This window comes from Balaenoptera acutorostrata, chromosome 4 (genome assembly GCF_949987535.1).
Source record: "Balaenoptera acutorostrata chromosome 4, mBalAcu1.1, whole genome shotgun sequence".
NCBI classification, from domain to species: domain Eukaryota; kingdom Metazoa; phylum Chordata; class Mammalia; order Artiodactyla; family Balaenopteridae; genus Balaenoptera; species Balaenoptera acutorostrata.
In genome coordinates this window covers 79,811,668-79,827,085 of record NC_080067.1, presented here as the reverse complement: position 1 = coordinate 79,827,085, position 15,418 = coordinate 79,811,668, and the positions used below count along the sequence as shown (strand labels likewise).

General features: G+C 38.2%; 1 protein-coding gene across 3 annotated transcripts in view; it reads right to left on the bottom strand.

Annotated features, from left to right (window-relative positions):
* Window positions 1-15,418, bottom strand: part of LMLN (leishmanolysin like peptidase) — a 122,990-nt gene that overhangs the window by 99,372 nt on the left and 8,200 nt on the right. For all 3 annotated transcript variants that reach the window (XM_057544958.1, XM_057544960.1, XM_057544959.1), the window contains exons 2-5: window positions 2,813-2,910; window positions 2,150-2,180; window positions 1,183-1,265; window positions 562-685 (exon numbers count right to left, since the gene is read on the bottom strand). In XM_057544958.1, coding sequence (XP_057400941.1) covers window positions 562-685; window positions 1,183-1,265; window positions 2,150-2,180; window positions 2,813-2,910 — 336 coding nt within the window. The remainder of the gene's footprint in view (window positions 1-561; window positions 686-1,182; window positions 1,266-2,149; window positions 2,181-2,812; window positions 2,911-15,418) is intronic.

Below are 15,418 nucleotides of genomic sequence, written 5' to 3'. Positions count from 1 at the left end.
TGGGCCCCCTGTATTGGGAGCACAGAGTCTTACCCGCTGGACCACCAGGGGAGTCCTTCTACTTCATTCTTTCACAGCTGTGTAGTGCTCCATTATGTGGTTATGCCATAACTTAACTAATATTAATATAGGCATATTTATAGTTTTGCAAAGAATATCCTTGAACATATATTACATAGTTATAAGTATTTTAAGGAATACATTTCCAGGTTGGGTTAAAGCATACACATTATTTTTATTTGAAGAGATAATGTTAAATTGCCCTTTAAAAATTCTGAGGTATATAGTTGCTAAAAGATGTTTTGGAGGGCAAAGATAAAGTCCTAAGCAGAAATGATTCAGCAGCCCCAGAGATTAATTGAAAAAAGAAAAAAATAATTAAATTCACTTGAAAACCAATGAAAGAATAAAATCAGCACACCTAACTGTGATTACTTTTGGTAGAGAATGAAGCTTTTGAACTTAAGTCTGTAAAATCTTCTTAGTGACAATCACAGATTGAAAATCTGTCATAAGTTTATCCTAAAGAATAAGAACATTGCTAAGAGCAGGGTGAAATACCTGGAGGTGCTCCTCAGGCACTATAACGGGGCCACATTTTGTATGCTCTGCACATTCCTCAGTACAGCATCTATGGTGATCATTTTCCTTCCGTAGGTATTGGTATTGGTTTGTTGCACATTGTCTTCAGTTCATTTGTACATCAAAGTTTAATTACAAAAAAAAAAATAAAGATGAGTTCACAGCAGTTAAAACATTATAAAAAAACTAGTAGCTGCTATATTTAGTTCATTTATAATAGTTACTATTTTAGTTAGAAAAGTAGTCTAAGAAAGAATTTTGGTTCCGTGGCAAATCCTTCTGATCTGGGTTTTCAAACACTCAAATACTTCAAAAGCCAATACTGTACACATGAAGGAGGAAAGAAGGGGATATGGGAAAAAGGGTACAACTACACCCAAGGAAAAGGTCCAGTGGGTCACCTCATAATGGAAAATCGGGGAAAGAATGATTACCCAACAGATGCTCTTTTATTCTTTTTAAATATCTTACAGTTTGGTCTCCAGGAACCAGCATAATAAAATACTCCAGTATAAATCTCACAATTTGCCATACTGACAGAATGGGGAGGGTAGAGTACTAAACAACTGAAGAAAATGACCTGTGTGTAATGTGACATACCTACTAAGTAATATGGTGCCCGCAGGTCTACGAACCTGAAAAGTCTTCTCTAAATAAGAAACAGCTTGTGGAAAAAGTTTGGTCTAAATAAAAGTTGGAAAAAAAAAAACAGTCAGAATTACAGCTAAAAGATAAACTATATTTAAAACAAGTAAGCATAGGATATTAACGACTAAGGGGAAAGAAGGAAAAAGCCTTATAATTCTGGAATATAGGTACTAGTCAAAGGTTGTGTGACTAGGGCTGGGGAAAGACTGAGTCTAGGAGCAAAGGAATTTCCTCATTTTCTAGTTTAGTTTGGAGGAAAGAACACCAGAAAGTTCCTTCCCTACCCCATTTAAATAGAATACTATAAAATATAAATGGCAACTATTAATCTTACTTTAAATTTGAGACTGATTTAGATTATTCCAACATGAAGGTAGTTTATGTTAAGAAAATCTTATATTTAGAAGATCTACTTTAGCCTCACCCATTTCTGTGGCCCATAATGAATTGGCTTAATGTGTGTGTGTGCCTCTGTAACAGTTAAAAAACTTATGAGGCTAGCACCTCTATAAATGACCTTGGCATTTCATACTATCAGGCCAATTAATCTTCAGGAGAATGAGCATTTCCACCAAGAGAATAGTGTTCTCAATGTTTTTAAAACATCGTCTTTTTCATCCTATCCTAAGCATGCTCTGCTCCCCTAAAACTTAAGAGGACAAGTAAAAAAATGAGAATGATTTAATATCAAATTATAAAATGAGAAGACTAACTTAATATCAAATATGAACAAAGTTTTAGTGAGTGCATCACAAAAACACCTTGGTGATAATGAGAAATACATTCACTACCAACACCTTTTATTCAGTCATTCACAAAATAGTCATGTGTAAGTTTTTCATTACTGAAGTAAAATTTACATACAATAAAATGCACCATTTTAAGTGTCCAATTCAAGCTATGAGTATTTATTACATACCTTTACAAGGTGTCTTTTCTCAGGGAGCAACCTGAAAATGATGACATAAAACATAAAGATTGTCATGCTGAGGGCAAACCACTGTCTCATTTTTGTTCAGAATACAACTGGCAGGAGTCCCAAGGAATGCTTTGTAGAAGCATGCCATATCAGTCCCTCTAAATCTCAGTGAGCATTTCAGAGTTGATCACATACTATCTCATTCATTTGGGAAGTTAAAGACAGGGAAAGACATCAGCTACTCCCAATAGCTCTTCATAAACTACTACAGATTCATAATTTATCTCTTTTCTGGACACCCTCTTACTCTAAAATAAAAATTAGGTTATATCATCTCTCTGGTTAATAATTTTGTAAATGTTCTTATTATTGTATATATTAGTATTTTGTCTTATTGTTCCTCCAAGTACTTAAGTGCCTTCCAGGTCTGTTATTGACCACATAAGTAGATATACACTGGTGTGTTTAAATTATTCATGATGTATAGATTTAAATCATATCCCATGGCCTTCATCTTTCTAAACTAAAAAGCATATTTAGCTTAATTCCATTTTGAGGGTGCATTAGCATCTAGTTCCATTTATGGAACTCCAGGTAACAGATGAAAATATTTTCAATAGTTTGATTCTTAATAAAAAAGATGACAAATAATGGTGCACTTACTCTTCAATACTTTTATCGTAGACAGTCTTGATTCTTAAATGTTCATTAACATCTCTCTTTACAACATGATTTGCCTTAAGATGGACCTTATTTATGACCTGAAAAAAAGGAACAGATTTGAAAAAAATGTATAGATTAGCTAATTGAGGTCCCAACTTAAAATCAGTAAACTAAATTTCAAGTGTAATACCCAGAAAAAGTACAAGAACTAAATAAATTGAGAGACAGTTCATGCTCATGGATAGGAAGACTCAATATTATCAAGATGTCAGTTCTTCCCAACTTCATCTATAGATTCAATGCGATCCCAATCAAAATCCCAGCAAGTTATGTTGTGCATATCAACAAACTAATTCCAAAGTTTATACGGATGGCAAAAGACCAAGAATAGCCAACAAAATGTTGAAGAAAAAAACAAAGTTGGAAGACTGACACTACCTGACTTCAAGATTTATTATAAAGTTACATTATCAAGACACTGTGGTACTGGCAAAAGAAAAAACAAATAGACCAATGGAACAGAACAGAGAGCCCAGAAATAGGCTCACATAAGTACATTCAACTGATCTTTGACAAAGGAAAAAAGGCAATACAATGGAACAAAGATGGTCTTTTCAACAAATGGTGCTGGAACAACTGGATATTCACATGGGAAAAAAAAATGAATCTGGAGACAGACCTTACATCTTTCAGAAAAATTAACTCGAAATGGATTATAGATCTAAAATATAAAACACAAAACTATATAAAACTCTTAGAAGATACCACAGGAGAAAAACCAGATGTCCTTGGATACAGTGATGACTTTTTAGATACAGCACTAAAGGTATGATCCATGAATGAAATAATTGATAATTTCAACTTTATTAAAAACTTCTGCTCAATGAAGGTTAACATCAAGAGAATAAGAGGACAAGCCACAGACTGGGAGAAAATATTTGCAAAAGACAAATCTGATAAAGGACTATTATCCAAAATATACAAAGAACTCTTAAAACTCAACAGTAAGAAAATGAGAGACTTCCCTGGCGGTCCAGTGGTTAAGACTCTGTGCTTCCAATGCAGAGGGCCCAGGTTCGATCCCTTTTTGGGGAACTAAGATCCCACATGCCATGCCCAGCGCGGCCAAAAGAAAGAAAAAGAAAATGAACAACCCAAGTAAAACATGGGCCAAAAACCTTAATAGACACCTCACCAAAGGAGGTATATGGATGGCAAGTAAACATACGAAGAGACGTTTCACATTATATGTCATCAGGGAAATGCAAATTAAAACAACAAGATATCACTATACACCTATTAGAATGGCCAAAATCTGGAACACGTACGATACCAAATGCTGCCAAGGATGTGGAGCAACAGAACTCTCACTCATTGCTGGTGGGAATGCAAAATGTACAGCTACTTTGGAAGACAGTTTGGCAGCTTCTTACAAAACTAAACATACTTTTACCATAACCACCCAGCAATCATGCTCTTTGGTATTTATTTACACAAATGAGTTAAAAACTTATTTCCAAACAAAAACCTGTTCATGATGTTTATAGCAGCTTTATTCATAATTGCTACAACTTAGAAGCAGCCAAGATGTTCTTCAAGAGGTGAGTGTATAAATAAACAGTGGTACATCCAGACAATGGAATATTATTCAGAGCTAAAAAGATGAGCTATTAAGCCAGGAAAAGCCATGGAGGAACCTTAAATGCATATCAGTAAGTGAAATAAGCCAATCTGAAAAGGTTACATACTATATGATTCCAACTATATGACATTCTGGAAAAGGTAAAACTATGGACACAGTAAAAAGATCAGTGTTTGCCAGGGATGGAGGGGTGGGGGATTAATAGAGCACAGAGGATTTTGAGGGCAGTGGAACTACCCTGTATGATACGGTAATGATAGCTACATGTTGTTATACATCTGTCCAAACCCATAGAATGTACAACACGAAGAGTAAATCCTAATGTAAACTATGGATTTTGGGTGACTATGATATGTCAGTATAGTTTCATCAATTATAACAAAAGTACCACTCTGGCTGGGGATGTTGATAATAGGGGAGTCTATGCATGTGAGGAGGAACAGAGTATTTGGGAAATGTCTGTACCTTCTTCACAATTTTGCAGTGAATCTAAAACTGCTTTTAAAAAATAGTCTTTAAGGGCTTCCCTGGTGGTGCAGTGGTTAAGAATCTGCCTGCCAATGCAGGGGACACAGGTTTGAGCCCTGGTCCGGGAAGATACCACATGCCGTGGAGCAGCTAAGCCCGTGCGCCACAACTACTGAGCCTGCACTCCAGAGCCCGCAAGCCACAACTACTGAACTCACATGCCACAACTACTGAAGCCCATGTGCCTAGAGCCCATGCTCCATGACAAGAGAAGCCACCGCAATGAGAAGCCTGTGCACCTTAATGAAGAGTAGCCCCCACTTGCCACGACTAGAGAAAGCCCGCGCGCAGCAACGAAGACCCAACACAGCCAAAATAAATAAATAAATAAATAAAAAATAGTCTTTAATTAAAAAAAAATGAAGATGAGAAGACAATGGAACAAATAGTTAAAGTGCTAAAAGAAAGATGTTCGGGGGCTTCCCTGGTGGCGCAGTGGTTGAGAATCTGCCTGCTAATGCAGAGGACACGGGTTCGAGCCCTGGTCTGGGAAGATCCCACATGCCGCGGAGCAACTAGGCCCGTGAGCCACAACTACTGAGCCTGCGCGCCTGGAGCCTGTGCTCCACAACGGGAGAGGCCGCGATAGTGAGAGGCCCGCGCACCGCGATGAAGAGTGGCCCCCGCTCGCCGCAACTGGAGAAAGCCCTCGCACAGAAACGAAGACCCAACACAGCCAAAAATAAATAAATAAATAAATAAATTAAAAAAAAAAAAAAAAAGGAAGATGTTCAATACTGAAGTCTATCTCCAATGAAACTACCCTTCAAAAATGAAGAGGAAATAAAGATATTTCAGATAAACAAAAATTGAGAGAATTCATCACCAGCAGACCTCCACTACAGGAAACACTAATGGAAGTTCTTCATGGTAATGGAAACGACACTAGAGGGTAACTTGGATCTTGTCTCAGTTCAGGCTGCTATAACAGAATACCATAAACTGGGTGGCTAACAAACAACAGAAATTTACTTCTCACAGTTCTGGAGGTTGACAAGTCCAAGATCAAGGCGCCAGAAGACTGGGTGCCTGGTGAAGGCCCACTTCTTGTTTCTTAAGGCCATAGTCTGGTTGTACCCTCTAGCAGAAGGGGCAAGGAGCTCTTTCATAAGGGTATTAATCTCATTCATAAGGGTTCTGCCCGCATGACCTAATCATCTACCAAAGACCCCATCTCCTAACCATTATATTGAGAGTTAGGCTTTCAACATATGAATTTTGGGGGAACACAAACATTCAGTATATACAAGATCTGTAGGAAGGAATGTGGACAAGTGGAAATGATAGATAAGTAAATACAAAAGTCTATTGTGTAGAAAACAGTTAACATAGCAGGCCTAAGACTACTATCTTTAGAAAGACCTGCTTGCAAGTTTGACCTTTCACTGGTCCCGGAATTTGAATGGTAAACAGTCCCTACACTGACATAAAACTTCCCTAAGCAATAAGGCAGTCTCATTGTGCCCAAGCTGTTAATAGAAATAATACAGTTTATGCTGAACATCTGTTTACTTCTCAGAGTCAGGAATGTTAGTGATTGAAACTGTGCCCACATGACCAATCTCCAATAAAAACCCTGGACTCCTAGACTGAGACGAGCTTCCCTGTAGACAATTTGTGCTTGTTCTTACAAGTTACTGCTAAACGGATTAAGCATGTCCTATGTGACTCCACTAGGAGAGGACTCTTGGAAATGTCAACAAAAATTCAACTAACAATCAAGTTAAGAAGAGAAAAGTGTATTTAATTTGGGCCAAACTGAGGATTATAACCTGGGAGATAGACTCTCAGAAGTTCTGAGAACTGTTATGCCTGTTAGAAGTCAAAGGCACAGTCATATACATTCTCAAGACAAAGAATCATACATCAAAATGACATACTGATATTTTACATAAAGTTCACCAAAGAGATATAGTCCAGGTAAGCACGTACAAAGGCAAAGAGAACAGTAAGTCACTACGGCCCCCTACAGAGTTGGGAAAGAATGGTATTCTTTTAAGAAATTACATTGCTAGTGCCAGAAGAAAGGGAAAAAAATTGATCTTTACGGTCCAGCAGGCATTCCCATCTTTGAGGAGGTCTGTTTAATGTGTAATTCAGATGCACATAAGGAGGGAGGGAGGAGGCCCAAACGGACACAGAGACAGAACTTTATGTTTAAATTTTCTTGTCCTGCCTTAAAATACACATTTTATTTCATCAGAAGCTTGTGTCCGGTTTCCTTCAGTTTTTGCTCCAGGAGGCTTTTCTTTTCACTGATTGTGCTTGATATGTATCCTTTCACTGTAATAAATCTTAGCTGTGAGTACAACTATATGCTGAGTCCTGTGAGTCCTTCCAGCAAATCACCAAACCTGGGGTGGTTTGGAGACGTTCAACAGAATTATACACATATTTCTTTTCTTCTTTTCATTTCTTTAGAGATATTAACTGTTTAAAACTAAAATTATAAAATTGCAATTGTGAGATTTATAATATATGTAGAGTTATTATATATTATGGTAATAGCAAAAGGACAAGGAAATAGTGACACTATACTGTTGAAAAGTTCCCATATTTAACATGGCTATAAACTTTAAGTAGATGTCATAAATTCAAGATACATATTATAATCAATAGAGCAAACATTCAAAAATATATTGCATTTTATTGTTGGTTAATTACACCTCAATTTAAAAAGTAAAGCAATGAGATATAGCTAAAAAGTAAACAAAGGAATTAAAATAGAATCCTAAAAAACAGAAGGCACAGGCAGTCAAGTGAAACAAAGAAAAAAAATAGCTAAACTGCCAATCCAAACCCAACCATGTCAAAAATCACATTAAATGTAAACATTAAATGTAAAAGGACTGAACATTCTTGTTAGAAAGCAGAGACTGTCAGACTAGACAGAGCAAGATGCAACTATTTGCTATCTATAAGAAGCCCATTTTAACTATAAAGACACAGAAATTGAGAGTATAAGGATGGAAAACCACACATCATGTAAAGACTAATCAAAAGAAAGCCAGAGTGGCTATATTAGTATTAGACAAAGTATATTTCAAAACAAGGAGTATTAATTACCAGGAATAAAGAGAGGGCAGTATGTAATGCTAAATGGGTCAATTCACCAAAAAAATAACAATGTAAAATGTGTAAACACCTAACAGCAGAGCTGCAAAATACGTGAAACAAAAACTAAAAACTGAAAGGAGAAATAAACAAATCCACAATTATAGCTGGTGACTTCAACATTCCTATCTCAGTAATCAACACAAGTAGACAGAAAATCAGTGAGGACATGGGAGACCTGAGCAGCACTACAACTAACTTGACCTAAATGACATTTATAGAACCACCTGCCCCAACATCAGCAGAATGTACATTCTTCTCAAGTACACACAGAACGTTAACCTGGTTAGATTTTTGGCTATAAAACATTTTTTACTATAAAACAATCCTTAAGTAATACAAAAAACTGAAATCATACAAAGGATGTTTGCTATCCATAACTAAATTAAACTAAAATGCAATTAGGGAAAGATAACTGGGAAATCTCCAAATATTAGAAAAATCAAACAACATTTTTTTTGTGTGTGTGTGTCGCACCACGAGGCCTTCAGGATCTTAGTTCCCGGACCAGGGATTCACTGTGCCCCCTGTAGTGAAAGCTCGGAGTCATAACCGCCAGGGAATTCCCGAACAACAAACTTTTAAATTATTCTTAGGTTGAAGATGAAGTCACAAAGGAGATCAGAAAATATTTTTAATTGAATGATAATAAGATTACAAGCAATTAATATTTGTGTGATGTAATTAGTGATTAGAAATTTATAACTTTAAATACTTATATTAGAAAAAATAATCTCAAACTAATGACCTAAGCTTCCACCTTAAGAAACTAGAAAATGAAGGGCAAATTAAACTCAAAGAAAGCAGAAGAAAGTAAATAATAAAGAACAGAAATCAATTAAATGGAAAACAGAAAAATGATAGAGAAAAATCAATGAAACCAAGAGGCGGTTCTTTGAGAAGATCAATACAATTGATATATCTCTAAGCAGACTAAGAGAGATGATACCAATTATCAATATCAAGAATGAAACAGGGCATATCACTGTAGACTTTACAGACTGTGATACTGTGATTTATAATAAAATATATATATTTGATCTTTGCCCCATTTTTGGAATTTCCTAAGACCTCTGGAATTTCCTAAATGATAAAAGTGATCAGGCGTCTTTTGTCATGTTAATGAGGTAACTTTTGGAAGCACCTAAGGGTGGAGACTGGTTACCAGTGGAGCCAAGCATGTGAATAGAAGATTGGAACTTTCAGTCCTTCCCACCCCCTCTAACCTCTGAGGAGAGGAGAGGGGCTGGAGATCAAGTTCAACCACCAATGCCCAATGATTTAATCAATTATATCTATGTAATGCCTACCTAAAACCCGAAAGGATGGGGTTTGGAGAGCTTCCAGGGTGGTGAACACGTGGAGATTCCGGGAGAGCGACATGCTCAGAAAGCACAGAAGCTCTGTGCCCTTTCTCCATATGTTGCCCTATACATCTCTTCCATCTGACTGTTCTTGAGCTACATCCTCGTATAATAAACCAGTAATCTAGTAAGTAAAAATTTTCTCTGAGCTCTGTGAACCTCTTTAACAAATTAATCAAAACCAAAGAGGGGGTTGTTGGAACTTCCGATAGCTGGTTGGTCAGAAGCACAGGTAACCACCTGGACTTACATTGGATCAAATAGGGGAGAAGGGGCAATGCTGTAGGTCTGAACTCTTAACCTGTGTAATCTGATGCTATCTCTGGGTAGACAGTGTCAGAATTGACATGAATTGTGGGACACTCACCTGGTGTTGGAGAGTGGTTTGGTGATGTGTGGAAAACCCTTGACACATTAGAACTGGTAACTCAGAACCCTTTACAGACATTTAAGAGATCAAATGGGAACATTAAGAAAACTGTATTTCCATAAATTTGGCAACTCTGATGAAATGAAATTCTTTGAAAGATATGACTTACCGAAACACAATCAAGAAGAAATAGATAACCTGAATAGTCCAATATCTATTAAAGAAAATAAGTTCATAGTTTATAACACTCCAATAAAGAAAATTCCAGGCTGAGATACCTCCACTCATGAATTCTACTAAACATTTAAGGAAAAAACAATACTGCTTGTATACAAACTCTTTCTGAAAGTAGAAGAGGAAGAAATATTTCCCAATTCATTCTATAAGGTCAGCATTACCTTAATACCAATCCCAACAAAGCTACAGAAGGAAAAAAAACCAAGTACAAACCAATATCCTTAATGAATACATATGCAAAATCATCAAAAAAACACTAGCAAATGAAATCCAGCAAAATGTAAAAAGGGTAATACATCATGATCAAGTGGGGTTTTATCTCAGGGGGATGCAAGGCTAGTTCATCATTCAAAAAATCAATCAATGTAACTCACAATATCAACAGAACAAAAAAAAAAAGCTACATGATTATAACAATTGATGCAGAAAAGACATTTAATAAAATTCAACACCCATTCATGACAAAAACTGTCAGCAGACTAGGAACAAAAAGTAATTTTCTTAACCTGATAAGGCACATCTACCAAAAATCTACAAACTAATACTTTTCTTTGCATGAAAAATTTTTATAGGGACTTCCCTGGTGGCACAGTGGTTAAGAAACTGCCTGACAAAACAGGGGACACAGGTTCAATCCCTGGTCCAGGAAGATCCCACATGCCGTGGAGCAACTAAGCCTGCATGCCACAACTACTGAAGCTCACGCGCTGCAACTACTGAACCCACGTGCCGCAACTACTGAAGCCCACGTGCTCTAGGGCCCATGTGCCACAACTACTGAAGCCCATGCGTCTACAGCCCATGCTCCACAACAAGAGAAGTCACCTCAATGAGAAGCCCGCGTACTGCAATGAAGAGTAGTCCCTGCTCACCACAACTAGAGAAAGCCCACGTGCAGCAATGAAGACCCAACGCAGCCAAAAAGAAAAAAAAAATTTTTAATACAGTTTTGAAAGGTTACTTTCAATTTACAATTATTACAAAATATTGGTTATAGTCCCTGTGTTGTACAATACATCCTTAAGCCTATCTTATACTCAGTAGTTTGTAGTTCTCCCCTCTCACCCCCCTCACTGGTAACCACTAGTTTGTTCTCTGTATCTGTGAGTCTGCTTCCTTTTTGTTATATTCACTAGTTTGTTGCATTTTTTAGATTCCACATATAAGTGATATCATACAGTATTTGCCTTTCTCTGTCTGACTTATTTCACTTAGCATAATGCCCTCCAAGTTCCTCCATGTTGCTGCAAATGGCAAAATTTTGTTCTTTTTTAAAGCTGAGTAGTGTTCCATGCAACTAATACTCTTAATAGTGAAAGACTGAATGTTTTCCCCCTAAGATCAAGAACAATGCAAGGATGTCTACTCTCACCACTCTTATTCAATATTATAATGAAGGTCCCAGTCAGTATGATAAGGCAATATTAACATTAAATATTTGTCATAAGCAAAAGATACATATTGTAATCCCTAAAGCAAACACACACACACACACACACACACACACACACACAGCACGCACATGAACCCCACAGACAAGTGAAATGTATCGATAAAAGGATGGAAAATTCTAATCGTAAGCCAGGTGAAATGGCTATACTAATATCAGCAAAGCAGACTTCAAGAGAGAGAATATCACCAGAAATAAAGAGTAATATTTTATAATAATAAGGGGTAAATACCTCAGAAATACATAATTATAAATGTGAATGTACCTAACAATAGATTCAAAATCCATGAAGCAAAAGCTGACAGAACTAAAAGAAGAAAAAAAACATTTATAATCTTAGAAATTTTTAAAGACTCTCTTAGATAAAACATTTTAAGAATATAGAAATCTGTAGCCAATATTTTGTAATAACTGTAAATGGAATGTAACCTTTAAAAATTGTATAAAAAAAGAATATAGAAATCTGAAGTGTACCATCAATCACCTCACCTTTTTGACATGTATAGAAAGCTACACTCAATACCTACAGAATATATATTCTTTACTAGTACACAGAAAAGTTTAGAAGGATACAGCATATGCTGAGGTATAAATAAATCAATCTCAAATTTCAAAGAACTGAAATCTTACAAAAGATACTTGCTAAATTAGAAATCAATAACCATAAGATATCTAGAAAAGGACCACATATTTAGAAATTATATTTTAAACATTTTTAATAATCCATGGATCAAAGAAGAAATTACCAGGGAAAATAAAAATGAATTATCACTTTGAACAAAGTGATAATTAAAATACAATGTGTCAAAATCTGTGGAATGTAGCTACAGTTGTACTTTGAGAGAAATACAGGTCATTAAATGTTTATGGTAGAGAAGAAAAAAAAAGGCTAAAAAACAATGATCTGGGACTTCCCTGGTGGCACAGTGGATAAGACTCCATGCTCCCAATGCAGGGGGCCCAGGTTCAATCCCTGGTCAGGGAAGTAGATCCCACATGCACACCACAACTAAGAGTTCACCTGCCGTAACTAAGGAGCCTGCAAGCTGCAACTAGGAAGCCCACGTGCCACAACTAAGGAGCCCAGGAGCCTCAACTAAGGAGCCCATGAGTCACAACTAAGGAAGCTGCCTGCCACAACAAAGATCTGGTGCAACCAAATAAATGAATAAATAAACATTAAAAACAAAAAAGACAAAAAAACAAACAAACAATGATCTAAGTTTCCACCTAACAATATGAGCAAAGTAAATCCACAATAAGTAGAAAGGAAAAATAATAAAGAACAGGAAACAATGAAATAGAAAACAATAATTAAAGAAAATTACCAAAGCTAACAGTTGGCTATTTAAAATGATTAATAGGGACTTTCCTGTTGGTGCACAGTGGTTAAGAATCTGCCTGCCAGGGCTTCCCTGGTGGTGCAGTGGTTGAGAGTCTGCCTGCCAGTGCAGGGGACATGGGTTTGAGCCCTGGTCCAGGAGGATCCCGCATGCCGTGGAGCAGCTGGGCCCGTGTGCCACAGCTGCTGAGCCTGCGCGTCTGGAGCCTGTGCTCCGCGACAAGAGAGGCCGCGATGGTGAGAGGCCCGTGCACCGCGAGGAGGAGTGGCCCCCGCTTGCCGCAGCTGGGGAGGGCCCTCACACAGAGACAGAGACACAACACAGCCAAAAATATAAATAAATAAATAAATTAAAAAAAAAAAAAAAAAAAGAATCTGCCTGCCAATGCAGAGGACACGGGTTCGAGCCCGGGTCCAGGAATATTCCACATGTCGCGGAGCAACTAAGCCCATGAGCCACAACTACTGAGCCCGCGTGCCACAACTACTGAAGCCCGTGTGCCTCAAGCCCATGCTCCACAACAAGAGAAGCCACCACAATGAGAAGCCCACGCACTGCAACGAAGAGTAGCCCTCGCTCGCTGCAACTAGAGAAAGCCCATGTGCAGCAACGAAGACCCAACGCAGTCAAAAATAAATAAATAAGTAAATAAATTTGTAAATAAAATAAAATGATTAATAAACTTAATAAGCCCCTAGAAAGAATGGACTAGAATAAAACAGAATAAACCCAAATTACCACATTAGAAATGAAAGCATGGATATCACTCAGATTCTACAGACATCAAAAGGATAATTTATTATGAACAATTTTATGTCAATACATTTAACAATTCAGATGAAATAAAGTCCTTCAAAAACACAAGTTACCAAGACTGACACAAGATCAAATGGATACTATGAACAGACTTGTATGAGAGAAACTGGATTTATCTACCCCTACATAGTGGTTTCTTGGGGCCAGAAGTGAAAACATGGGTTTTCTGTAAGTGAGCACAAGGGATCTTTCTGGGGTGATGGAAATGTTCTAAAACTGGACTGTGGTGATGGTTCTGTAGATCTGTAAATTTATAAAAATCATGTAATTGGACACTTAAGTTGGTGAATTTTATGGTATATAAATTATAGCTCAATAAAAGTATTAAAAAAACCCACAACTCTCTACAAAGAAAACACTAGATCCAGACAGTTTCAGTTATGAATTATACCAGACATTTAAGGAAGAAATTTTCTTTTAGAAAATACATGATAGAATTTCCCAACTCATTATGTAAGGCCAGTATAATTCTGCTATTAAAAGCTAACAAAGCGGGCTTCCCTGGTGGCGCAGTGGTTGAGAATCTGCCTGCCAATGCAGGGGACACGGGTTCGAGCCCTTGTCTGGGAAGATCCCACATGCCGTGGAGCAGCTGGGCCCGTGAGCCACAATTACTGAGCCTGCGCGTCTGGAGCCTGTGCTCCGCAACAAGAGAGGCCGTGATAGTGAGAGGCCCACGCACCGCGATGAAGAGTGGCCCCCTCTTGCCACAACTAGAGAAAGCGCTCACACAGAAACGAAGACCCAACACAGCCATAAAATAAATAAATAAATAAATTTAAAAGCTAACAAAGAGACTTCCCTGGTGGCGCAGTGGTTAAGAACCTGCCTGCCAATGCAGGGGACACGGGTTCAAGCCCTGGTCTGGGAAGATCCCACATGCCACAGAGCAACTAAGCCCATGAGCCACAACTACTGAGCCTGCACTCTAGAGCCCGCAAACCACAACTACTGAGGCCCGTGCGCCTAGAGCCTGTGCTCTGCAACAGAGAAGCCACCGCAATGATAAGCCCGCACACCACAACGAAGAGTAGCCCCCGCTCACGGCAACTAGAGAAAGCCTGTGCTCAGCAACAAAGACCCAAAGCCAAAGATAGATAGATAGATAGATAGATTAAATAAATAAATAAAGATTTTAAAAAGCTAACAAAGAAGATGGCACAGTAGAAGGACGTGCACTCACTCCCTCTTGCGAGAGCACCGGAATCACAACTAACCGATGAACAATCATCGACAGGGAGACACTGGAACTCACCAAAAAAGATAGCCCACATCCAAAGACAAAGGAGAAGCCACAATGAGACAGTAGGAGGGGCGTAATCACAATAAAATCAAATCCCATAACTGCTGGGTGGGTGACTCACAAACTGGAGAACACTTATACCACAGAAGTCCACCCACTGGAGTGAAGGTTCTGAGCCCCACGTCAGGCTTCCCAACCTGGGGGTCCGGCAACAGGAGGAGAAATTCTTAGAGAATCAGACTTTGAAGGCTAGCGGAATTTGACTGCGGGACTTTGACAGGACTGGGGGAAACAAAGAGTCCACTCTTGGAGGGCACACACAAAGTAGTGTGTGCATCGGGACCCAGGGGAAGGAGCAGTGACCCCATGGGAGACTGAACGAGACCTACCTCCTAGTGTTGGAGGGTCTCCTGCAGAGGCGGGGTGTGGCTGTGGCTCACTGTGGAGACAAGCACAGTGGCAGCAGAAGTTCTGGGAAGTACTCCTTGGCATGAGCCCT